This window comes from Microtus pennsylvanicus, chromosome 6, assembly GCF_037038515.1.
Source record: "Microtus pennsylvanicus isolate mMicPen1 chromosome 6, mMicPen1.hap1, whole genome shotgun sequence".
NCBI classification, from domain to species: Eukaryota; Metazoa; Chordata; class Mammalia; order Rodentia; family Cricetidae; genus Microtus; species Microtus pennsylvanicus.
Genome location: NC_134584.1, coordinates 110,370,889 through 110,395,146, shown reverse-complemented (window position 1 = coordinate 110,395,146; position 24,258 = coordinate 110,370,889). Strand labels below are relative to the sequence as shown.

At 50.3% G+C, this 24,258-nt stretch overlaps 1 protein-coding gene across 2 annotated transcripts in view; it reads left to right on the top strand.

Moving 5' to 3' along the window:
* Nucleotides 1–24,258, top strand: part of Zfhx3 (zinc finger homeobox 3) — a 245,418-nt gene that overhangs the window by 184,856 nt on the left and 36,304 nt on the right. For both annotated transcript variants that reach the window (XM_075977387.1, XM_075977386.1), the window contains exon 5: nt 14,960–15,067. In XM_075977387.1, coding sequence (XP_075833502.1) covers nt 14,960–15,067 — 108 coding nt within the window. The remainder of the gene's footprint in view (nt 1–14,959; nt 15,068–24,258) is intronic.

The window sequence follows — 24,258 nt, the reverse complement described above, 5'->3', positions numbered from 1 at the left end:
CTCTGGTGCTTGCTTTGGAGCCTGGTGTCCACGTGACCACCTCTGCTGTCCGGTGCTCCAGCACAGCGTCTGGAAAAGGTGTGTGGTAGTCTTCCCTCCCCGTGCCTTTCCTCACCTCAGAGCCAGCTTCGTCATACACGCATGTGTTTGTAGGCAGACAGTAGCCTTTCTGTGGGGACCTGCCTCGGGACCACCATGTGAAGCATGCAGAATACCCCACCACCCACCACAAACAGTTCGCTGCTCTTCAGGCAAGAGAGGGCAGCAACCAAGGCGATCTGGCGATGCTGTGGTAGTTAGGTCCACATAGGACCTGTGTGCTCATAGGAAGAGGTACTGGGGAGGAGGAGCATGCTGTGCCAAGCCTCTCGGAGTGCCTGGTGTGTCCAGAGGCTCTGGCCTCCAGGACCTCTGTGCCCCTGGTCTTCAGGCACTGCCCGTGTCTGGCTAACCTCCGTGCTTTCGGCATTACGGGCTAGCCTCTGCGGCTTACACCATCCCTCCACAGGTCTGGACACACCGGCCACCCTCCCTGAGCTTCCTCAGATTCCCGTTGCCCCTCACCCCTGCTGTGCCCCTTTCCCTCATCTTTCCCACTCTGCTTTGCTTAGCCGCCTTACTCTCCCACCCTCCTCCCAGCCTCAGTTTCCTCATCCACGGAATGGGACTGCTGATTGCGTTACTTCAGCCCAGTGGGTGTTGTGATGCTTCCACTGGGCAGGTACTTAGTAAAGTGTACGTCACGTTGCTGGGCGTGGGACTGTTCTTTGTTTGGGTTTCTTTTTGTTGCTGTTGTTGTTGTTTGTTTGTTTTTTGAGACAAGGTTTCCCGGTAGCTTTGGGGAACTCTCTCTGTAGACCAGGCTGGCCTCAAACTCACAGAGATTCCGGCTGGGACAGGTCTCCATGGCAGGGGTAAAGGAGAGAGGGCACCACAGCCATCCCATCACCCGCGTTTGCCCAGTTGTCCGTGCTCTCACTTTGCAATTAAAGCATTTGTGATCAGGTCAAAGAAAATGACCACAGGAGCCTGCGGCTCCATGGACAGGTAGTGGGGGCGCGCGCGCGGGAGGGGGGTGTATGTAACCTGCAAGGGGCAAGGTGGAGAGCCCAGGTGGCGTGGCTTGGCTGGGCGTGGCTGCAGCCCAGCGGACACCCGCACGCATGTGATTACTTCATTGTGGAGCCTTTCATTGACTTGGTGCACCATGCCGATGAACTGAGACTGGGGACAAGAGCTCGTAATTGAGGGAAATGCATTCCCATCACAGGCCTGTCTGCAGCCGGGAGGGAGGGAGGGCGCACTGCAGGAGTTTGCGCATGGGTGGGGATGCAGGTGTTTTGTGGGTACAAAGATGGATCCTCTTTCCCCCTCCCCTTCCCAGCCTGCACAGACCCTGGGTACAGCGGCCAGAAGAAGGGTGCGGAGGTCCGCGGTCCTGCCTGTGTCTCCCGCTTCAGGTTTCCCCAAGGAAGCCTTAGGTGTTTGCACACTGCCCTCCTCCCATGCCCTTAGAGGGCTGGCATCTGCCATGGCTTCCCGTCTTGGCTCTCCACACCTGTGTTCTCTGTCATTCGCTGCTCCCTCTCCGTGTGCTCACCTTCAGTTCTGTGCTGCGGAAAGGGAAGCACCACCGCTTCCCTGCTTAATGGAAGCTGTGTTTTGAAACTAAGCAAGGAACGAGCGAGGATCGTACGGGGCGTTCATCCACTCACAGCTGATTCAGTGGGGAGCTTAGCTTGGAAACAGTGACCCCAAGAATACTTAAGGCGATCCCAAGAAAGGGAATTGAGAAACAGGGCTGGAGTGACGGCTCAGGGGGTAAACTGCTTTGCCTTGCAAGCCCGAGTTCCAGTCTCCAGCACCCACGTGAGAAACTGTGTGAAAGCAAGGCGCTGAGGCGTGGATCTCTATTCCTGGTGCTGGGGAGGCAGAGGCAGGAGGATCTCTGGAGCTGGCTAGTCAGTCAGTCTAGCCTGAGCGCTAACTTCAGCGAGAGGCCATGTCTGGAAAAATATGATGGAAAAGCAATGGAGGAAGATAGAATACAACGGCTTTGGCCTCCACACATACACACGAAGATGCACCCCCACACACACACCACCACTACCACCCTGTCCCACAAAATCAGACAGAATATAGAAGCAGAACTCATTTTCAAAGACCTAAACCAAAAGTCCCATGAGCAGCCACCCACCTGAACACACCCGGCTATCTTGCTGCTGTGCGTTTTCTAAAACCTGCAGCCTAGGCCACCGGCTGGTATCCGTGGTTGGTCGTCACCAATCAGTTGCTTAGTTTATGGCTAAGCGACCTCCTTTCAATGCAGCCTGGGCCGTAAGAGACATCTCCGAGAACGCGTAGCCGGCGTGCTGCCCACATAATGGCTGGGCCAGCGAGGAAGGTTGCCTCAGTTACAAAGAAGCACGGGTGGCGTGCAGGCAGAGGAGGAGAGAAAAGGAGAGCCCTCACTTGACACCCTCTGACCCCAGCCGGTGGAGCTGAATGCTGGAGAGGCAGGGCTGAAATTGCAGTCACTTTAGATTATTTGGAGTGAGGAGAGGCAGGGAAAAAAGGGTCTGTTGACTACAGGAAGCTGAATTCTTCCCCTGCTGAAAGCGTATTAGTGCAAGGGGAAAAGCAATTACGTGGCTTTTGCTCGCTCTCTGTGGCTGGAACTCGGGCCTGTGACAGCAGCCCTGTCACCAATGCCTGGGACTTAACCCGGATCTAGAATGTTCCTGGGCTCCACCCTCCCTAAAAAGAGCATGAAGGAGACATGAAAAAGAGAGGCGGGCAGGAAGAGAAAGGGCAAGCACCACCCTTTGTCCTGGCTTTAAGCCTGGTGGTTATATCTGGGGTGTCATTTTACCACTGGGCAGGGAGTGATCAGCATACCATTTGCTAGAAACACGGCTGTCTGGGATGTTGGGGGCCAGTGCAGGCTTTCAGTTCTGTTTCTGGTAAGTTTGGTTCTTCTTGCTTGTCTTTTATGTCAGAATATTAGGAAGATCTATCTATGGCCTAGAACAGCTGCAGCACCAACTTGAGCCTTTGGGGAGGGAACCAGAGGGAGCGAGATGGCCAGCCCCCTGCCTTGGTCACGTGACCCTTGCTTGACTTGAGCACTTTTCCCTTCCTCCCATTCATTCCCTCATCCTCCTGTGAGCTCCCTCATTGGCCCATCCATCTCTTAAGTCTATAAAACCAAGGCTCTCCTGGTCACTTCCTCCAAACAAACTCCTTTGACCAAATGCAGAGCCCTTGGGTGACCAGGTTTCTACAAACAGCACTTTCTCCTCATAGAGTCTTTACGCTTGAACAGCATGTGTTATCTCTGTGTTTGGACTACCCTGCTTATTTATCCTTCTTGAATTTCCTAAAATGTAAAAGAAACCTCTGATTACGTCCTACGTTAAATACGCTACCTAAATTTCACTTAGCTCTTCTCAGCTGTCCGCACCCTTCCCAAGCCTTTTTCCGAGGCCTAGTTTCTTCCCATCTTGGGATATTTGCTGCTTCCGGCTTTTCACCAACACTCTTTGGTGAACTTTATAGCTGAGTTAGTTCATAGATGAGCACCTTTTGGAGAGGAGGGTGTTTTCGCTCTCATAGCATATGTGTAGTTGAAAAAAGAAAGATTTGTTTTTACTTTACATGTATGATTGTTTTTCTGCATGTGTGTATGTGTACCTTGTGCATAGAATGCCCATGGAGGCCAGAAGAGGCATTGGGTGGCTGGAGCTGGAGTTACAAGCAGTTGCAGTTGTGAGCCACCATGTGGGTGCTGGGAACCAAACCTTTGTCTTCTGTAAGAGCAGCAACTAGCCTCACCCACAAAGCCATCTCTCCAGCCCCATATTCTTAATTTTAACATACTCTGCTCTGTTTCCCCTTACTGATTATTATCCAAATTCTCCCCTTTCTATAGAGAGGTGGTGCTTGGTAAGGAGCGGGGCCTCGCTTCATTTGTCCAGTTCTATTGAGAGGTGGTGCTTGGTAAGGGGCGGGGCCTCGCTTCATTTGTCCACCACACTGGGTGCTGTCATCACTGACATCACATTGAGCATTTGGCTATTTTTATTTCCCCATTTCCTATAAATCCATGCCAGACAGTAAAACAAATCCTTCAGTGGTCCCTTACTCTCTTTGTGCTAAGGATCTGTCTTTCACTTGGAAAAAGTGGGGCAGATCCTGCATGAAGGATTTCCCGGTCGGTAGAGTTCTAGGATGTTGACCCATTTCATTGCTTACAGAGAAGGATCTCTCCACCCCAATTAAATGGAAATTTGTGCTACAACCCTACATAGATCAGTTATGCCTGTGTTAAGTACCAGTTCTTTGTCATAAAACTATACTTTTCTACCCAAATCATCTGCATCTCATGGCTGTTTCGCCATATGGACGTAAGCCTCGATTTGGGCTAACATTTATTGTGGTGTTTGCTATGATTGCTTTTATGACTATGCTTTGAGATGGAGTGCTGTGTGGACTGGGGGCAGGGAATGGAATCTGTTGCTTCTCAATGATGCCTGCCGTCAGATCTCATAAACCATTTATAAGAGGGAAAGCTAAGTAGATGAACTAGAATCTTAGGGCTTGGTTTAAAACACAGTACCTCAGGGAGACAAGAGGAGGAGCTGCTGTGGGTAGCATTCTCTGAGAAAGGAATATGGGTTAGCATTTTGTTAAACCCCAGAAAATTACTGTTTTGTTGCGTAGGATCCAAATTAACAAAGCAAAACGACGACAGGCTTTGGGTGGAACTATTGGCATGCCTTTCAGAGTTCCTCCGTGGAGGAGCCAAGAATTTTCCTTCTCCCATTGACACAGAAGAACTGCAGAAGGTGCCATGTGTTAGCCGTCCCATCTGCTTGTCCCCACCATTAGTGCAGGAGCACTCTCTTGATGGTTTGGGAGAATGCCCTAGGTTTTGACTGTATTCATGGCAGTGTGTCTTTAAATGTCATGACCATGAGATCTCCTCCCAGAGTTGGCCTCTTTGCTTGCAGCCAGGCCGTGTGTTATAGTTATCTGAAGGTTCTCCGGGTGCTTGGAGATGAGGGGTCTGCTGTGGGTTACCGCCAGGGTCTGTGTGTGTGTCTGCATCGCACTGTGATGTGTGGTCCCTTGCAAATGCATCAACCTCCTTCGCACACGCTTGGGTCTGCCCAAGTACGGGCAGTGAGTTTAACCAGTGTTTTCTGAGTTGGCCTGATTTCTGTTCAGTCAGATTTGGTTTGGCAAGTGTAAGCCTTTGTTTGTGCTTTGTTTTTATGAATTAGCTTGTTTTACCAGCTGTGCATGTAAGGGGCTTATGATCCGGGCAGAAGCAGTCCATTGACAGCCAGTCCCGCGCTGCTCTGCCATCCGCTGGTAGAAGTCAACAAACGTTTCCGTCTGAGTCCTGCACTTCATGGGCGGAAAGCTGCTTTCTGAATGGCTATACTCCTCGGGCACGGTGGACTTAAGAATAAGATGACAACCGAGCTGGGAATTGAATCCAGGCCTGTCACCTTCATGCCCCGCGACTCAGACCTCTGCAATCAGGGTTCTGTTTTTCTCCATCTTGTACTATTTGTCTCAATGGTCAGAAACAAAATGTTCACCTGTTACTTTCTCCCTTAATTGGCTTTTTTTTTTTAAAAAAATGCCTTTTTAGAAGTCCATAATTCCCTTTGGCATCGTCAGATCATGCCTTCCCTGGTCTTGTAAACACCCTGAGTCTGCAGGGCAGCCACGCCTCCTTCCCTTCCCATGCTCCGCTTCCTGTATGTGTTGCATCCATCACTGCTGCTGTTCCCGTCACGGGAGCCATCCCTCAAGGTTTTTGCGTATGCCCATTAGGTTCTAATCACCTGCCTGTAATATCATTTCTGGTACATCCTGTTCATTTCCCATACCCCTTCATTTGCGCATAGATGCCTGAGTGTGCCTACCGCCTCCTCTACCCCCCCCCCCCCCCGTGCCTCTCTGCATTAAGCACAAGACCTCTCTCCAGTAAGTCAGTTTTAACTCTGAAGGCCATACCAGTCTTCTGTAATGGAAAATGTTAGGTGTGTGTGTGTGTGTGTGTGTGTGTGTGTGTGTGTGCATGTGTGTGTGTGCGCGCACACGCCTTAATTTACTCTATCACTCATGTGTGTTTATCTATCTTGTCTTCTCCCCTTCAACCATGGAGGCTTGGCAGTGTTTATTTGAAGCAGGGTGTTATTGAAAGACAGATGCTGTGGGGACCGCTCGGGCCTCACACCTGGAATGTTAAAAAGCTTTTCAGGCAGATCTTTTCCGTTGATTGAAAAATGTCCCTTTCTGCAGTGGGGGCAGGCAGGAAGGAACTGGTACCCATCCAAGAGGCTCCCCATCTGCACCCACAATTCTGACCCTACCCCCCATACTTTAGTTAATGCGTTCAAGTCTGTGAAGTGATTTGGTCTGATGAATGAGCGTGCAAAGTCCTTTTCATCCCCTCGCCCATCTAGACCCTCATCCCTCCCTCAGCTCCAGAGACCTTTCCTTCGCAAATGCTATGTCCTGCAGACTTGCAACCCCTGCCTCTGTCCTCTCTTCCCAAGCAGCGTGCTGCGCTGCAATCAGTGTTTTCTCCCAGCGACTTTGTTTTCAACTGCCCGGAGAGGGGCACCTCTCTTGGTATCAAGGACCTTCTGTTTTGCATGCCTCTACTTTCCAGAATATTCCAGTATGGTGTGAGGTTAAACTGCAAAGTGGCATTTAAAAAGAAAGGAGAGCAAGAGAAAGATACGTGTCGAAATGCATTTGTTAGGTCACGTTTTAAACGAAATACAATTGAAGGTAGGTAGGTAGGTAACTTTTCCCCCCCTCAAAGAAAGAAAAACAGAAACAAAACCCCGCAAATCCACTAAGCTCCCAGAGAGCGCGCCTCCTTTGTCACGGCGCTGACATTGAAGTGTAATTTTTCATGGTTATTTGGACTGGAAAATGGGGGGGGAAAGGGAGAGATGGGTCTGCGATTATTTCCCATAAATGACAGCACAATCACATCATGCTCCGCCACAAACATTCTCAGGGAATTTGCCTTTTTTACACTTCATGTGTGAAAGCAGCAGCCGCAGCCAGAGCTCCGTGGAAACCCAGGGACCGCGTCTCTGCTGAACTCAGTTTCCACGGGAGTTCTGGGCTTCTTGTTTACCGTGTGTGCTGAGGCCATTTCGGAGCCTGGGTTTGTATTTTACAAACTGGAGCTCACACCTCTCCGTTATTTTCTATGCTTCCCTGTGAATCGCCACCAGGCGAGTCCGAGGCACATTCGTTCCTGTGCTTTGTCGTTGCTCGTTCCCTTTTATCCTTTCTGGGATTCTGCAGGGGGCTGCCCAGGTGCTTTCACTGAAGCACACAGATAAATGGGACCCGGTGCAGTGCAGGCTCTCGGCATTTCCTCCCTTTTTTCTCCTCTCTTGACCCCCACCCACCCCCTTAATTCTAGTGTGGTTTTTGACAAACTGTTCAAATGACCAAGTGGCCTTGCCTAGGAGAGGAAAAATGGCAGGGCCCGTCCTGGCCACACAATGGCAGCATTCTTAACTCCTGTTCAGTGTTGCTCCCGCAGGAGGGATGGCTCAGAGAGGGGAATTTTCTCTGCAAGGCCACGGGCTCTGGACCCACAAGGATTCTGCCCCGTGGCTGCACCAGTCTGAAGCAAAGTCAGTGCAGAAGCAAAGCGAGGAGCCTTCCCAGGCTGCTGCGTGCTGCACAGCCCCCATTTTTCTTGCTTCTGTAAACAGTGGCAGGATCTTCAGATATACAAAAGCATAATGGTCTCTCATCCCCAATTAGTCATGTTTAATAACACCCAGAGTTGCCTTCTGAGTGGCGATTCTTCCAGCCCAGTGCCAGAAGGCAGGTGGGTAGGGTGGGGGTAAGAAAGGAGGTCAGGGCGGTGGCGGGGAGGCTGGATTCCTCCATTGTCCACCTTCCACGGAGCTTTTCCCAGAGGCCTCTGGGAGGGTGGTAGCCCCATACCTAGACCTTTCGAGAGGCCTCCAGAATCTCCAGGTGCAGCCCCCAGGTGTCTTGGCTGAATGAGCAGAGCACAGAGCAGAGAATTCCTAAGTCAAACAGTCACTTCAAAGACCCAGAGGAGAAGAAGCCTCTCACTGGAGAGAGGCCCAGAGCTGATCCCCTCCACGTCCTTCCAGGTCCTTTCCTGTCCACGTCCTCCCGGCTTCTGGTGGGCTGGAATGTGTTTATAAACGTCGTCTCCGAGAAGGTGGTTTTATATAAACAGTGTGTCACGACTTTGACTCGTTTCTTTCTTCTTTGCTTTTTTTCACCCACCAAGGTGAGAAAACGACATGTAAGAACACTGGCCTGGGCCCCCACGGCTCTCCCGGCTGCTGGACGGCTGTCCTTGGCAAACCTGCAGAGCTTACCTGGGTAAAACGGCCAAGGCAATGATGGCCTGGAGAGGGAGTCCCCTCCTGCCCCTTTTTGGCTCTGTTGTGAAGTTTTCCTGCCTGGACTATGATAGATGCTCCCCTCCCCGACCCCCATCCCCTGCCCCCCCCCACCTCCGTTGCTGTTTTCCTTGATGAATCTATAGGAAGTATAAAATAAAATGGACAAAGTTGTTCAGCTGTTTAAAAATTAGAACCCTCAGGTAACTACTGCCAGGGAGATGTGCGGATGCCCTCTTCTCCGTGCGCCGGTGAAGGTGTACACCCTTCGTGGAGACACTGAGGACCAGAGATGCGAAGACAAGGATTTGTGTCTGTGGTGGGCAGGCACCCTGTTACCCTGTTTTTGGGGAATGTTCCTGGAGCTGAGGAGTTGTTACCTAGGAGACTTCAGTGCTCTGAGTTGCCCCTCAGACAGCTTCCAGACAGATTGTCGGGGATGGGAGGAAGTCTTGTGAGTAACTGGGTAAGAGGCCGTGTTTGGGAATGCCGCTATAGCTTCTTCAGGACTATCGTGTGACCGCAGTACAGACACAGCCCAGGGGCTCGGAGAGGCACCTACTGGTGTAATGCCTTGGGTCACCTTTCAGGGAAGGTGCCAGAATGTCCAGGAGGGAGAAGGATGTAGTTTTCTGCTCCACCCTCGTGGTTGTCGCTTCCTGCATCATCACCATTAGCTTGGAGGGAGAAGACAAGGATGAGAATTAACAAACTGATAACAGAACAGCCCATCTGCCCATCAGCATTGAGCATCATAACCTGTTACAAGTTTCTGTTGCATGTCAGAATCTTAACACGGGGTGGGGGGTAAAGTGGGGGTGGATTTTATTTGAAGCAAATGGCCCGGGCCTTTGCAGTTATCTTTTATGCTGTGAGGTTTGACCTCCTTCGCAAAATAAAGCGTGCACACTTTGCATAATATCTGTACCCAGTAGACGTTTCCCATTGATAAGAAAAGGCTGAGAGGACTGGATACACCAGGCTGTTCCTCGCGTTGCCCTGTGCCAACCAAGGCTGAGAGAGTGGAAGCGATTGGCTGGGCAGATAGTGTGTGAGCCCAGGGCTCCCACCCAAGGAAGAGGGACAAGAGGACAAAGCATAGCTCAAGTCCCTCCTGCTACCTACCACCAACCAACCATCCCCCGTTAACTGCCACCCTCGGCGCGCGGGTCACTTGCGCTGGTTAGAGTGCACGGTGCTTCCCACCGGCCTAGGTGGCCACTCCTTCTGTTAATTTAGGTTGCAGACGGGAGGAAGGCAGCAAGGCAAAAGCCTTAACCCTGCCTTTAAAGTAAGCAGATTGGTTATTTTGTTTTTTCAAAGAAGAGGTCCCATATACAATTAAAACTTGTTTCTGGTAAACCTCATTCCAGGAAGGACGGGCTTTTAACAAAAGGCTTTTGACAGCTGCAGGCTATTTCATTTTTTTTAATGCCGAATGAAAAATCAATACATTTTTCTGGGTTATACATATTCAGAACGGGCCTGGTATTTCCATTATAATGGAGAGCGGGCGTCTGCACACCTCGCCTGTCAGCGCCGCACCAGCGCATTTTCCGAGCCACTGCTAAATATTTCAAACCTGATTTGATTGTGGCTCGTGACAGCTAATGTTTCTCAGCTCTTGAGCCCGCCGACAGGCAAACTCACTTTATCCCCCTCCGCCCCCCCCCAAGCATCCTCCCACCTCCCCCCCCCCCCCAGGAAAAGAGAAGGAACAATTTCATTCTTCGGGGATCACAGATTGGTGTGTTATTTAAGGAACATGTTCGTGTGAGAGCCTTGGGTACAGACACCCTGATTCTTAGGAGAATTTCCAAATTTCTATCATATCAAGGCACTGTGGGGGCTTTGTCAGGTTTGAATTAATCTACATTATCCTGTTAAGAGGTAGGAACAGAGGGATTAGTTATAATCATTGATTGGCTCCCCTTTCCTTCAAGCCTGTAAGCGATGTGTAAAATACCCCCAGTGGACACGTCACTAGACCCATTCTTTGGGAGGGGGTATTTTTTTTTAACCCAAATGCTCTCGTGGGTGAACTATCTGGGAAGCATGTGCCGTGGTGGAATGCTAACCTCATAATGACGCTGTTTTCTGGGTTTGGCTTCTAGCTCACACTCCTTGCACGCACCAGCTTCCAGGTTGCTCCCCAAACTCCTCCAGATCCCCAGGGTTGGCAGCTGACACAGGTTCCTTCCTCTGGAGAGGTCACAGGAGGAGAATCTTGGGTCACCTTGGTCAGGAGGCCAATGGTCAGGGGCTAGAGAGAGAGCATTTGTGGGAGATTTTTCTAGGTCCATGCCTCCTTGAGGGTCCATCCGTTTGCTGGGATTCTTGGGCCAGGAGGGCTTCGCTGCTCACAGGAAGTTGAGAGTGATTGGAGCAGGCTTGCCTGGCTCCGCCCTGAGAAGGAGGGCCTGGGATTTGTCAGAAAGAGGCAATCAAGTCATAGGTTTCTCTTGGGTAATGGTGGTGCACACCCTTAATCTCAGCACGGGAGGTAGAGGCAGACGGATCTCTGTGAGTTCGAGGCCAGCCTGGCCTACAGAGCTAGATCCAGCACTGTGAGAGCTACACAGAGAAACCTTGTCTAGAAAACAAAAACAAACAAAGCAAATGGGCTTCCAGTTTGCTCCGAGGCCATAGGCCATGTTTTATGTGGCAGTGAAAGAGAGGCAGAGGGTACCACTGGAAGGCCGTGTTAGTTTTCAAGATTTCCTTCACTTTTGGGCCACAGTGGAGCTCCTGCTGGTCAAGTGTCTGCCTAGCAGGCATGAAGCCCTTGGCTTCATCTTGTTTACTATCGCAGCCCTGGGGAAGTGGAGGCCGGAGACCGTATGATCAAAGTTTCCCCTTCTCGGTTTCACATTGGCAATGGAGGCAGGCAGGCGGGAGTACTCTAACTTGAGGGCCCAAGTGGGCATGACCATGAAGCTGGGCTCCTGCAGGATTGTAGCGGCCCCACCTCTGGTATCTTTTTAAACCAGAGTGGTCTGGATGCCTTGGACCCGCTGCCTCCTTCTGAGAACTGGGGCTGGGGTGGGGAGTGCCCTCCTTGCCCAGGTCTTGCCACACACCCTTGAGAAAGCATTCCTGCTGTGCCGCAGTTAGGATGTGGCGATCATTTCCTTAATGCTCCCAGGGAAAGCCAGTTGTGTTGTGTCTGCTTGAGCTTCATGGTGGCTGTTGTGAGTGTTGGTTGGAAGAGAACAATGTATTCCTCGCAGCAATGGACAGAACTTTCCAGATAAAACCCATCACCAGCCCATGCCTTCAGTCATTCCCGCCATCTCTCTGTAGCTGATACTACAGAAGGAAAACCAGAAACATGGCCTCTTCGATGACCCCGGCCAGTTGCCACCACACAGGGTCGGGATGATCTAGAGGAAAACTGCCCCTCCGTTCCACACCCTGTCAGTACACGAGGAACTAACAGGCGGCCCCAGCTCAGCGGGCAGGCTCTGGTCCAGACCCAGAGGCCCCTGCACCCTTGCCCAACACTCATGTCCAGGGGCCTGGAGACCGACCAGCCCTTCCCTGTGGGTGCCCAAGCCAGGCCTTTGATTAGAAAAACTTGCATTAAAAAACACTCCTGGGACCAGTAAAGACACACCCTGTCTGCAAAGCATCAGGAGCCTGGGCAGTCCAGACAGATTTGCAGTTGTCATCCCTGTTTTTTAATCATTTCTCTACCTTTATTGGTATTCAGCTCTCACAGGTTTCCGGTCAGTGTCAGCCTGGGCTTTCATCCATGTTAAAGAGCCTTTACCCTCTCTCTGTTGATGACGATGGTATGAAGACAGATGGTGTAACTGCTTATGAATGTTCTATTCTATTTCCCCAGGACTAGGCCATTCATTTAGAGATGTGTATTACTTCCACATGCTCAGGTTAGGCAGCCCAGACTTGTCTGCCTCCCAGCCAGCTGCCCTCCTGGGCCTTGCCATGCAGAGGGCGACACCTGTAGGTCACAGGTGGAACTGCAGAGACTCCTGTGACTAAAGGAGACCTATTTCTTATTTTGTTGTTGTTATTTTTTAAACTGGGGTGAGGACGCTAGTCCCCTGTAAGAGGATCTGGCTTGTTCCTAAGTTCCTTAATCATTCTTCCTAGAGCACACAGACAGCATTCTCTTAGTGTATACATACAGATGATAAAGCGAGGCCTGGAAACTCGAGTGGATTTACATCTTGAACAAAAATCAATAATAATAATAATAATAATAATAATAATAATAATAATAATAATAATAATATCACCTCCCGAAGTAAAGGCACATGGTTTTTCACTGTATGGGGAGCTGTCCATTGTGAGAGCCGGCCTGTTTCCATCTGAGGTGACAATGTGCCCATTGGGCCAGCTCTGCCCAATCCCATGAAGTGAATCTTTCAATCCTGCCTATGATTTGTGCCACGGAACATATTTAAGATGCCTAGCGAGTGTGCATATGCCCAGTTTAGTACTGGTTAACTTATTGCTGGTATTGCCATTAAAGATGAATTTTATAACCATCCTATCAAAAGCATCAATGTGCAGAGAACATATTACCTGGACACAAGATGACATGTGTTATCTTTTGGTACAACTTACTTGTTTTGCCCTCTCATATTTAAGCTTTTTGTTTGTTTGTTTGTTTCTCTACAAGATTGTAAGGTGTTGATGTTGAGTGGTATATTTACTGAATGTCAAGCCGTGAATGCCCGATTTTTGTCTATTTGAACTAAAGGTAAGGTCAGGAGACACCATTAACTTTTCTGTGCAATGAGCCAACAAAGACCACAGGAAAAATAGAGCCCCGAGGTGATGTGGATAAGCAGTTCCCGTGCCGCTGTCTCTGGGGCTCTCTGCTGTTGGTAAGGAAGAAAGGCATTCTTCAGAGTTTGTTTTTCTAGCCATCGATACGCTGTCATCTTTCTAGAAGACTTAGGAAAACACAGTTCTAGAATACTCCTGGCCTTGAGTATTTTGGAAACCCATAAAGACGAGTTGCAGTGACTGTTCCCTCCTCCTGTGGGATAGAACTTGGAGGCTAGTTCGGGGGGCGGGGGTCAGGAGGTATAACACCTGAATTATTTAAAGGTCCATCTGAGGCCAGCCTGGGCCACAGTGTGAGACCTTGTCTCCAAAACAAAGCAACCTACAAAGCAGGCTGTGGTTGGAGAATCTGATGGTGGCACTGGCTAGAACCCCAGTCCCTAGGCTGTGTCCTGGTCTTGGCTCCCGTTGAGTCTGGTCCGAGCTTCCTGTGATGGGGTAGGAGTGTGTGTTCTCGTGCTTCTGAACCCAGGAGGTGCATGGCAGTTTCTCCATCGCTTCAAGAGATTTTTGCCGTGACTGTTTGCTTTAGTCTTTTAAAAATGAGGTGTCTGTGTAAGTGTAATGTACCTGTGTGGGTACGTGTGTGTGTGTGTGGGTACGTGTGTGTGTGTGTGTGTAGTGTACCTGTGTAAGTGTCATGGCCACCTTCGTCCCGCAAGGATGACGCGACCATCGGAGCTCGTCTCACTGCAGTTTATTCCAGGACTTTATTCACAGCAATCTATCTCCTTCTCCTTTTCTTTCTCTCTCTTCTCTCTCCTTCCTCTCTCTTCTTTCTTTCCTCTCTCTCTCTCCTCTCTCCCCGGGCAAACCTCTCCCAGCCCTTAAGTAGGCATGGGCTGCCAACCCCGAACTGCCAGGTGGGCACTGCCCATAGGTTCACGCATATGCAGGCAGCTGATAATCATTGTGTGATCATAGCATAGGTCAGGCCTTAGCCATCTCCGGAGTTGATTATACATCTCCATCAGTTGTGATTCCATGCAGCTCGCTACATATGAACACCTGCGCCAGAGCACATGTATGGAGGTTAGGGATCAGGGGATCACTTCTATGAGCTTGGTTCTCTCCTCCTATCTTTATGGAGAATCTGGGGCTCACACTCAACCCACCAGGTTTGCAGAGTGCTGAGCCATCCTCCAGCCCTGAGTCTTCCTCTCAACTCACTCCCATTAAGAGCGGTCAGGAGACCAGGGATCAAATCCCATCACTACAGAGTCTTCCCTTCTTGCCTTGGGCAGAAGCGGTTGGCTCCATAGCCAGCCGACCTTGGGCAGTGGCCATTCCACTGTGCCTCTCCCATCAGGCTTCTAGAATATCCTATACCAGTAAAACATATCACTGATGTTCTGTGACTTTTCAGAACGTAAGTGACTACAGGCACATATATAGACACTGCCGGGCCAGGGAGGACTCGGCCACCCGGTCTGATCTAGTCTCCAGCCAGAGTTCAGTAAGTGACCTCTTCGCTTGGAGAGAGCTCAGGCGCGGCCCTCAGAGTCTACCTGGAAGTTTCTGGCACACATCTAGCACCAGTCAGGCCTCACTGCTGCTCTGTCCCTGGACACACCCTCAGCCCCACTGGGCCACAGGAGAGACAGGAAGGGCAGAGTCGCCAACATCTGTGCTTTGTGGGGTGAGGAGTGAGTCCTTCATCACCTTCCCAGCTTTATCCTTGACATCTCTGCTTTTCTGTATTTCAGAAGAAGCCGTTGAAGATGCCGAAGGACCCAGTGAAGCACCCGCTGACCCAGAGGAGCTGGCCAAAGACCAGGGGAGCGGCGGCGAGGAGGGCCAGAACAAGCGGGCAGGTAGTATGCATGGCCATCCTTGGCCCCAGGCCTTCTCCCTGGGAGAAACGAAGCTGTGTCAGGGAAACAGACCCACCCCTCAGCTCATCTTCCAAAGTATGCGCTCTGAGCACGCCAGAGAGGGAGTTTTGTTAGGTCCCCTCTTTTTGTTCTTCTTTGAGTCAGGATCTCACTCGCTGTAAAGACCAGGCTAGCCTTGAACTCGCAGAGATCCCCCTGCCTTTGCCAGGGTTAAAGGCAAACATCCTCATTCCGTTTTCCTTTCTCTTTTCCATATTCTTTTCTAAGCACCCTTCTTATCGAGCACCGGGCATCTGCCGTTTCTCGGGCAGCTGCTCAGCGTTGTCACCTTGTGCTCCTCCTCCTGTTGAAGGCCCATCAAAGACATCTCGGTTGAGGTCACCCCTGATTCTCAGCCTCAAGCTTACCAGAAGCAGCGGAGGGTGGGCACCGTTCTGCATCTGGGGACCTGAGAAGGGCCTGCACACTCTTCCCAGCATTCCCCTTCACAGGGGGACAGCGGTGTAGTCTGGCGGGGGAACATTTTAGCAAAAGCAGAACAAATTGAAGGAGCCAGGGCAGGAAGTGCTATTTCTGGAAAAGCCAGTGCCAAGAGAGGAGAACGGCCATTTCTCAAGATGACAGGATCTCTATCCTGAGGAGAGAAGAGTTGAGACAGAAGAAAAGCTCGGGGGTTCGGAGGAGGCGCTGAGTCATTTCTGAGAGGGTTTACTGGGCAGATAAGTCCCGCAGACACCGTCACAATGCTAACAGGAAGTGCTGCGACAAGCACCAGAAATTATTCTGTTTGGTCAACCTAATTCTCACCACCATGCTCAGTATTATAATTCTTTGATTTTTTTTTTTAAAGAAAAATATTTACCTTCTCGAGTCTGTATTGGTTAGGCCTTTGTTACTTTTCTAGGCAAGACTGTTCTTAAATCATATTGAGGGTTGGGGGGTTGGCCTTCATTATTTAAACAAGATACAGAATCTTGGAGAGAGGCCAGAGGAGAGCAATGAAAATGACTGACGGCCAAGAAGTCCTGCCTCTGTGACGAGCCTGCGGAAGTCAGGGCTGTGTGGCCTAGAAAAGTAAAGTTTGGGAGGCTTCCAGACTGCGGGGACAGGCGTAGGGAGGGGGAAGCTCCCTGAGGGAGCAGAGGGGTGCGCCAGGTGGATTTCACGGTCCCTGTGGCTCAGAGTCCTCTTTTTGAAGTAGGCTCTGTGGAGTTTCGAGCTGGATCTTGCCATATTACTGAGGGTCAGGGTCAGATTCCCTGGGAGGGTTTGAGGGGAGAACCAGGGAGGAAGGGGCGGTCATCAGTGAGCAGGGAGAGGTGTCTCGACCTGTGTTAAGTCCCTGGTTTTGCCTAAACTGTTGAGGTGAGAAATAGAAATAGGCAGTGTATACAGTCACCAAGCATCGTGCGCCCCAAGGGGAGCACATTCTAAAGGCTCCAGTGACCTTCAAGGTCACCTGGGTGTTCGCATGACCTGGGTGCTTGGTTTCTGGTCACAACCCTGTCATTTGCAGAGCGACAGTACTGAGTCTCTTAACCTCTTCGTGCCTTCCTATTTAAATGAGAGAGGTTAAGAGTAGTTCCCAGTGTCGTGTCATCCTAATACAGGAAGCTCAGAAGGAAGCCAGGAGCATGGTCAGCTTTGTGTCCGGAGTTTGTTTACCAGCCAGTCAAACCTGAGGCAGACCAGTAGCCATGTCTCTTGGCTTTCTCCATTTGAACATGAAACCAACGACCCACGGCGGTGGCTTCTAAGACTTTTTGAAAAAGTAGCAGAAGCAGCATACAGCCACGTCTGGTCACTGATATTTGCTGTGTGTTTCTTGCATCCCATGTGGGTGCTGAACACATTATAAAAGAATGGTTTGTTGCAAAGCTCCTACTATGTGCAATACCCTGCACTGCCGGCTTCGGAGGTGCTTTTCACATCCGTGCAGCCTGTATAGGGCAGGCTTGTTGAGGTCGGTCAGTTCAATTAAACTAGTCCGGTGTATATGATTCAGAGTGAACACCATCTTCCATCTTAGCGCCAGCGGACATGCTCGGCAACCAGGAGGCCACTAAAGGGTGTACAGCGAGAACCATAGAGTTCATGTCCCTAACAAGGCTCTCCTGTCCGCGTTCATCCCCGCAACGGGCCCGCCTCTCGCTCTTTGCCTCCAGAAGACACGGAGGAACAATGACTCAGGGCACACCTTGCCAGATGCACAGAAGCAAAGGAAGAAGGTGGTGGGCTTCCTTGCTGACACCTTCAAATGACCCTCCTCTGACCGAAGCATAGCTCTGTCCGTGGCTTCCGAGTTTGTAATGGCAGGCTTTCTTGAAGCACTTGGAGCTAATTTGATCTTGGAATAGATACAGGTGCCAGCCACTGAAACCATCATTTTGGATGCTTAGTATTTTGTTTAAAAAAAAATGCAATTAAAAAAGAAGTCTGCATGTCTTTCAATTGTTTCCTAAATTGAGCTGTTGCAATCTGATTGAGCATGCTGGGGTCCGCTTCCTCCCGCAAACAAGTAAACAATGATTTCCCAGTCTGCTGTGATGACCAGTGACTGAGTGCTGCTGATGCAGACTAATGTTTCAGAGGGGTCTGGAGAGTGGCATCTTCCCTATCTATTGATTTTGTAGTTTGGGGCTTTGTGTAGGAATGGATAATCTTGAAGATTTTTTGTTGTCTTCTGTTGCTTTTTATGGGATGAGGACTGGCGATTTCCGTTGTGGATGGCCCTGAGACGAAATCCACATGTGATCGGTCAGAGAGGGACCAGCAGTTTCGTCCCTGAGCTCCTGTGAGGCACTGGGCAGAGTTCCAAGGACCACAAGTTTAGGGGAGGCTTTTGTTTTCAGGGTACATGAAACCGTCCTTGGGCTATCAGGATGCCTGTTGTCAAAATAACATTACAGGAACTTGTATGATGACCAGACTGTCCAATGTCTGTATTGAGCTTGTACTCAGAGGCAGTAACATTTAAGTTTTGTTTCATTTTAATTGAATACAAAGTAGCCACATGTGGCTGGGAAGGAACAAGATTAGCCCTGAAAGAATTCATCATGGGCACTCTGACTCTGAAACTGGCTAAACCTGGAGGCTTCCCATCTGACCTTCCTGGCATAGACAGGTGCCCAGGTACTTTTTTCTTCCCAGCTAGGTGGGCAGGGCTTCTGTGGCCAGTGCCAGTCACAGCTGTTGATGCTCCATCCCAGTTGCCATCGGGTTCCCTGTGTGCCAAGACCGCTTTCCTGACAGAAGCATGCCCCATTCTCATTCTCTGAAAGCGAGTACACGGCTACCCCTCCACTTGTGCCGTTCTGCAGGCTCGGACGCTTAGGCTGAGTAAGCTCAGGCAGGGTACAGAAGTGCACAGGCAGATTGAGAACCGTATCCTGCTTTCCTAAACCTAGGACAGGAATGGGTTTCTCTGTGTGGGTCCTGGCTCTCCTGGAACTCACTCTATAGAGCAGGTTGGTCTCGAACTCAACTGAGATCCTCCTGATCCTCTACTTCCCAAGTGCTGGGGTTAATGGTGTGCACCACCACCGCCCAGCCAGGAATGGGCTTCTTAGTTAAGCACTTGATCTGGTTTATGGTCACTGACCCAAGCATAAGGAGTAGATTCCCAAAGTTGTACAGTGAAAATGGGAACCCAGCTTGGACCAGCATGTTCAGAATGACCTGAATTGTCTGCTGGGCCAGCGAAATGACTCAGCCGGTAAAACACTTGCCCAGCGATCCTGCTGACCTGAGTTCCATCGCCAGAACCCCTCTCCCCCAACGGAAGGAGAAAACCAACTCTGACCGCCACATGCGCACCTTGACATGTTTGTGTGCTCAGTGCGCACACATTCGATAAAACAAACTTCAGCGAAAGCAGGTTGTGGACATGGAAAGGAGGGCTCTGGGTGTGAAGTTAGGAAGGCCATTAGCTACTGAGTCACCGTTGGTCATGGGACTTAGTTATGGAGGCCTGGGGTCCTGTCTGTGAAACATGGTCAACTCCACAGGGCTGAGCAGTGGCGCGCACGCTTGTGTGTGTGTGTGTGTCTGTCTGTCTGTCTGTATGTATGTATGTCGTTGAAAAGCAGGGTCATGTTTACTCAATGCGCAGGCCGGTAGGTGGGGGTGGGGCGGGGCAGCACGCGAAGGCTCCTCGAAGCCAAGCGTCCGCTAATGGACCGCCATTTCCACTGTCCAACTCTGTGGTTTTTCTCCTTTGAAACTTGAACATGACCTCTTGTTGTCGTCTGCTGGAGTGGATTTGAGTGTGAGCGTTTGAGATTGAAGAGCCCCCAGTGTCCCCCACTAAACAGTGATTAACGCTGTGATTAGCCAAGTCAATCATTAATTGCTATAAATTAATTATACAATTAATGTGGTGCTTTTATCACCAATAATTAGGGGACAAGATTGAGCTGTTGGCGAAGAACCACAGTGAGATGGTTATTGAAAGGCTTACAGCCACCATGGTCTCTAGCCACAGAGCTTTGGAGTCTGCCTAAGGGGACTTGAGACAGGATGACCAGGGGATGCCAGGGTGTTGTAAAGGGGCGGGGCAGAGGGGGTCAGAGCACCAGCTCAGCCTAAAACAGAGGCACGGTGCTGCTCTAAAAAGTCTCTAAATTGGTGCTCCTGTGTATATTTTTGTTAGATTTTCTGTTAGAACTGTAGTGGAATGCTTTCTCTTTTCTGGAGAAAGGGCCCAAAGGGACTTTACTCTTTCTTTTTTTTTAAATCCACGATGCTCACCTAACTCGGAGCAATTAGTGCAACGGAGCATCCATGATTGGAATCTATGGGAGATGGCTGTTAGAGAAGGTATTAATGGGCAGCCGTGAGCGGAGAGCGTGTTTGTGGGCGCCGGCGCTGGCAGGCATGATTTCAATCGGGTTTGACATGTTTAACATAAATGTATAGTGCACGGCTCTTGCCGCGTATGAATAATTCCTGCGGAGCCACTGCCCTTCTAATTACTCAGTCTGAAAAAAAAAAAAGCAGGGCAGGCGCATCATGGTGGAAATCTATTATCAGCCCTCCCTGTTCTCTGTTGCTTACAGCACTGTATAGAGATGCCACAGTATAAGGGACTCAATGCCCAAAACGGAATCCGTCACAGCCTAGAAGGGGCTGCTGCCTTCTCCCCGTCTACCCCACCACCACCGCCTTCCCTCCTTCCCTTCCTCCCCCTCCTCTGTTTTTAATTCAGTCAGCTACACGGAGGTAAAACAAGGTATATGCTAAGAGGAAACACAGGTTGAGGAAAGGTCTGGGCTAGCAGGTGTTGGCAGCCATAGGTTCATTTCCATGCGTGACCTTAGGTCTTTGACCTTCAGTTGCCCGACCCATAAAATACTGAGTTGAACCAAATTCCAGAACTTAAAATTCTGGGACCGTAGATGTTTAACCAGCAGAAGCATTGCTGATGGGGTAGTATAACCTCCAAGAATATTAGCTACTAAAGTCAGAGCACCAGTAACGTTTCCCAAAGGTCTTGCTAATGTGTGGGTCTGTAACACGGCACGGGCCTGAGTAAAGGGTTCGAACAGGCTTTCTCCGTGGGGTCAGATAGCAGCAAGCCCACGCCTCTCGGTGGGATGTCAGAGACTGCGGACCCTCCCCTAGACCCACGTTACGGTGAACACGGTCATCACAGCCCAGCGTGGTGTGGGTAACGGTGACAGTGCCGTGCGAGCAAATGGCCAGCCAGCTCTGTGTGGCTGGGAGCCATCTCATTCCCCAGCACCATACACCCCTCTACAGAAGCAGTCTGGTTCCGTATCATTCTGGCTCTCGCTTCCTTCTCTACCTCACCCCAAAGTCGGTTTGCCTCTGCAGTCTAGTAGGAGCAAGGGGATGCTGGGAGCCGTGTTGGCGTGGCCTGGTTCGTGTCCTTGCAGGCGACACAGGTTTTTGTTTTCACACGGCTGGAAATTGTGTAGCTGTCTGCCTTTCCAGGGTCCACTTGTACCCCCACCCTCTTATCCATTTTTGGACCGCTTTTAGCAGAACTTGGCTGCTTGCAGTCACTGCAGGCAGAATCCTGTCTCACGACTGACAACAAACCAGCAACTATTTTTACGGTGGTACGCAAAAATAGATCTAGGGTGTGGTATGTAGCTAGACTTGCCTGAGTTCCAGTAATTCAAAGCTTGGCTCTGAGAATTATATTAAGTCGTCCGTGATAGGACCTATCAATTGAGTGTGTGTGTGTGTGTGTGTGTAGACATGCAAAGAAATGTAAGCGACTTTGTAACAGACGTGTCGTGTGTAATCATGCACGATGTAACGAGAATCACTCTTCAGGTATAGATTAGGGGCATGGCACGTAAATGAAGGTGTAAACCATTGTTTGTCGCTATGGAAAACACCTTACAGCGGTCCGGAAGGTAGCTCTGCCAGCAGGGGCTTGGCTTTGTGAGTTGGAACCTCAGAGCCCATGTTTTAAAATTGCTGGGTGTGGGGCATGTAGCTATAATTCAGCTCCAGGGAGCTGGAGGCAGGTGGATCCCTGGGACTTACTGACCAGCTCCCTAGCCCATTGGGTGCCTTGCAGGCCACAGGAAGACGGCACCTGAGAAACGACAGCTCCCGTTATCTTCTGGCCTCTGCCCACGTGCGCACCCAAGGAAATGACGAGCTTGTGATTCTCACTCTGGGGCCCTGTCGATCTTCCCTGCCTTGTTTTGAGCTTCAGATTTCATGAAGGGCTTCTGTGAGAACCATAGCAGGTTTTTTTTTTTTAAACATACCCCAGTGCCTCATGGGACATCACTTTTCTTAGGCACAGCCATTCTTCTCGGGTCCCCTGTTACCTTGATTTTTGCGGCTAGAGAACTGCGTGCCGTAGATTAGGACCTCCTGGGTTCAGAGCTCTGATTAGCTTTCTCCATGACGCACCAGCGGGTCCTTTAACCTTCTAGGTCAGACATCCATCCCCTGCCTTACAAACTGAAGACTGTATAACACAGCTACTTTCTTTTATTATATGGAAAATGGAGAAGACCGTACAAATCCTGTGCTTTTTAAGATGCCATGTAATTGTCAGCTGTGTATGTGATGGGTGGCAACTCACATGGCTTCTGCTGAGTTTGGTGTGTGCTGCTTAGCACTGCTCAGAAATGGCCCCCGTGTCTGTTTATTAAATAGCGCGGCATGAGGACTTTGAAATATAAATGACTCTACTTTCTGCTTAGGGCATCCAGCCCTTGGGGTAGTAGAAGTATTTCAATTGCTGTACATAAAAAATAAATTTTTTATTTTTGTCCTAAAACCAGGGACCCTCTTTCATATGGTTTCACCACCCCGCGTGGGCTCCTATTCCCAGACACTTGTAAAAATGAAACCCGTGCAACAAGTGTCTGAGACTTTTCCAGCGCCCTAGGCCCTGTGGTCGACCTCCCCTTTGGTCGGTTCCTCGAAGCCCTGTGCCCACGTGGAGGTGACTGCAGGTCCAGTGCCCTCGATAAAGTGCTCATAGTCTCCCAGCCGGGATCTGATCCAGGTGTAAGCAGCTGCGGGGACCACCGTGCCTTATTCCCTGGCGATGAGGTCTGGTAACTTCCTATCAAGGGGACTCTGTTGTGGTGTGCTGTGGGTTGCATTCCGCCACCCAGCTCCCGCCACTGGCTAGCTTTACCCAAAATAGCAACACACAAACTCTATTCTTTTAAACACTGCTTGGCCCACTAACTCTAGCCCTTACTGGCTAATTCTGATATCCCGATCAACCCATCTCTAATAAACTGTGTAGCACCAGTCTTACCAGGAAAGATTCAGCATGTCTGACCTGGCGGCTTGGTTCATCGTGTCTGCCAGGGAGTGGGGAGCATGGCCTCTATCTGAGGCGTCTGCCCCCCTAGAGGAGAGCTATCGAGTCTGAGCTCACTTCCTCTTCCTCCCAGCATTCTGTTCTGCCTACTCCACCCACCTAAGGGATGGCCTATCAAAATGGGCCAAGGCAGTTTGTTTATTACCAATGACCTTCCTCCATCAGGACTCGGCCCAGGAAAAAAACAGGCACGTGGAAAAGGAGCAGGTTCGAACCCTCCCCAAAGGGACATGGGAACCACCTCCCCTGTGGACACATCCCGTAGCTTTGGGAGTGCCGTGAACAAGCCACACACAGAGACTGTGTGACAACTCAGGCAGCCGTACACACCTCGCTTTCCGTGCTGACAAAGATGACTGACAGGGGCCTCCCCAGTCTCCCCCAAATGCTAGAAAAGGGAACAAGATTTCCGTTTGCTAACAAGGCTACAGCAGGGTCGTGGAGAAAGCTGCTTTGTCAGGGGAGGTTTCATTTGGTGGTCCTGTCGTCATGGGCACATTCCCAAGCTGCTGTGGTTTCTTTCGTGAATGAACTTAGTCAAAACCCGAGGACGTTAGGTTTGAACTAGGAAAGCACTGGGAGAGTGTGATATATTTGCATCTTTGGGACCTACGCTTGGAACCTACAGAGATTGACCCTCGCTGGCCTAAAGGATGCTTGAGCCTATGAAGACTGAAGGACTTCCGTTAACTAATTACCTTTGGCCTGGTCCCATGAATTGTGTCTCCGTTGAGTTTTTGCTGTTTTGTTGTAGGTTTTTAAATCAGTGTATTATGGAGCCCAGAATATCTGTGACCTTGAGATTCCCCTGCCTCAGTCTATTTAGTGCTGAAGTGACTAGCATGTCCCACTGATGTACACCCCGTGTGAGTCCACCTCTGGTTTCTCCATGGCCATTATCATCATGGTCATGAAGCCCAAGGGGAACACGGTGAATACAGACGCAACTGTATCCTCTCCCTGTGGCCACAGCAGCAAGCAGCATGTCTAAAGCCAGGGGCTGACAGGATGCTTTGTAGGAACTAACATGAGGCCAGAGGCAGGCAGAGTTGGCTGAGTGCTTCAGGTGAGGAATCAGGAACACTTCTCAGGTCCCTGACCCAAGCCGGGCTCCCAGTGGTAACCAGTGCCTAGAAGTTTTTCAATAGTCAAGACAGCCAGGCTGGTCTAAATGAGGTGGTGGCTGTTTTGACTGGTGTTTCATTCACAAGCCTGACACAGAGGGAGCAAGGTGTCTCGCAAGCGGAAATACAAGATGTCCTTTTGGGAGCTCAAATCAGCGTAGTCGTTAAGCAGCCTTATGCATATTTCAACAAGGAATTAGGGCAGCAGATTGATGCCT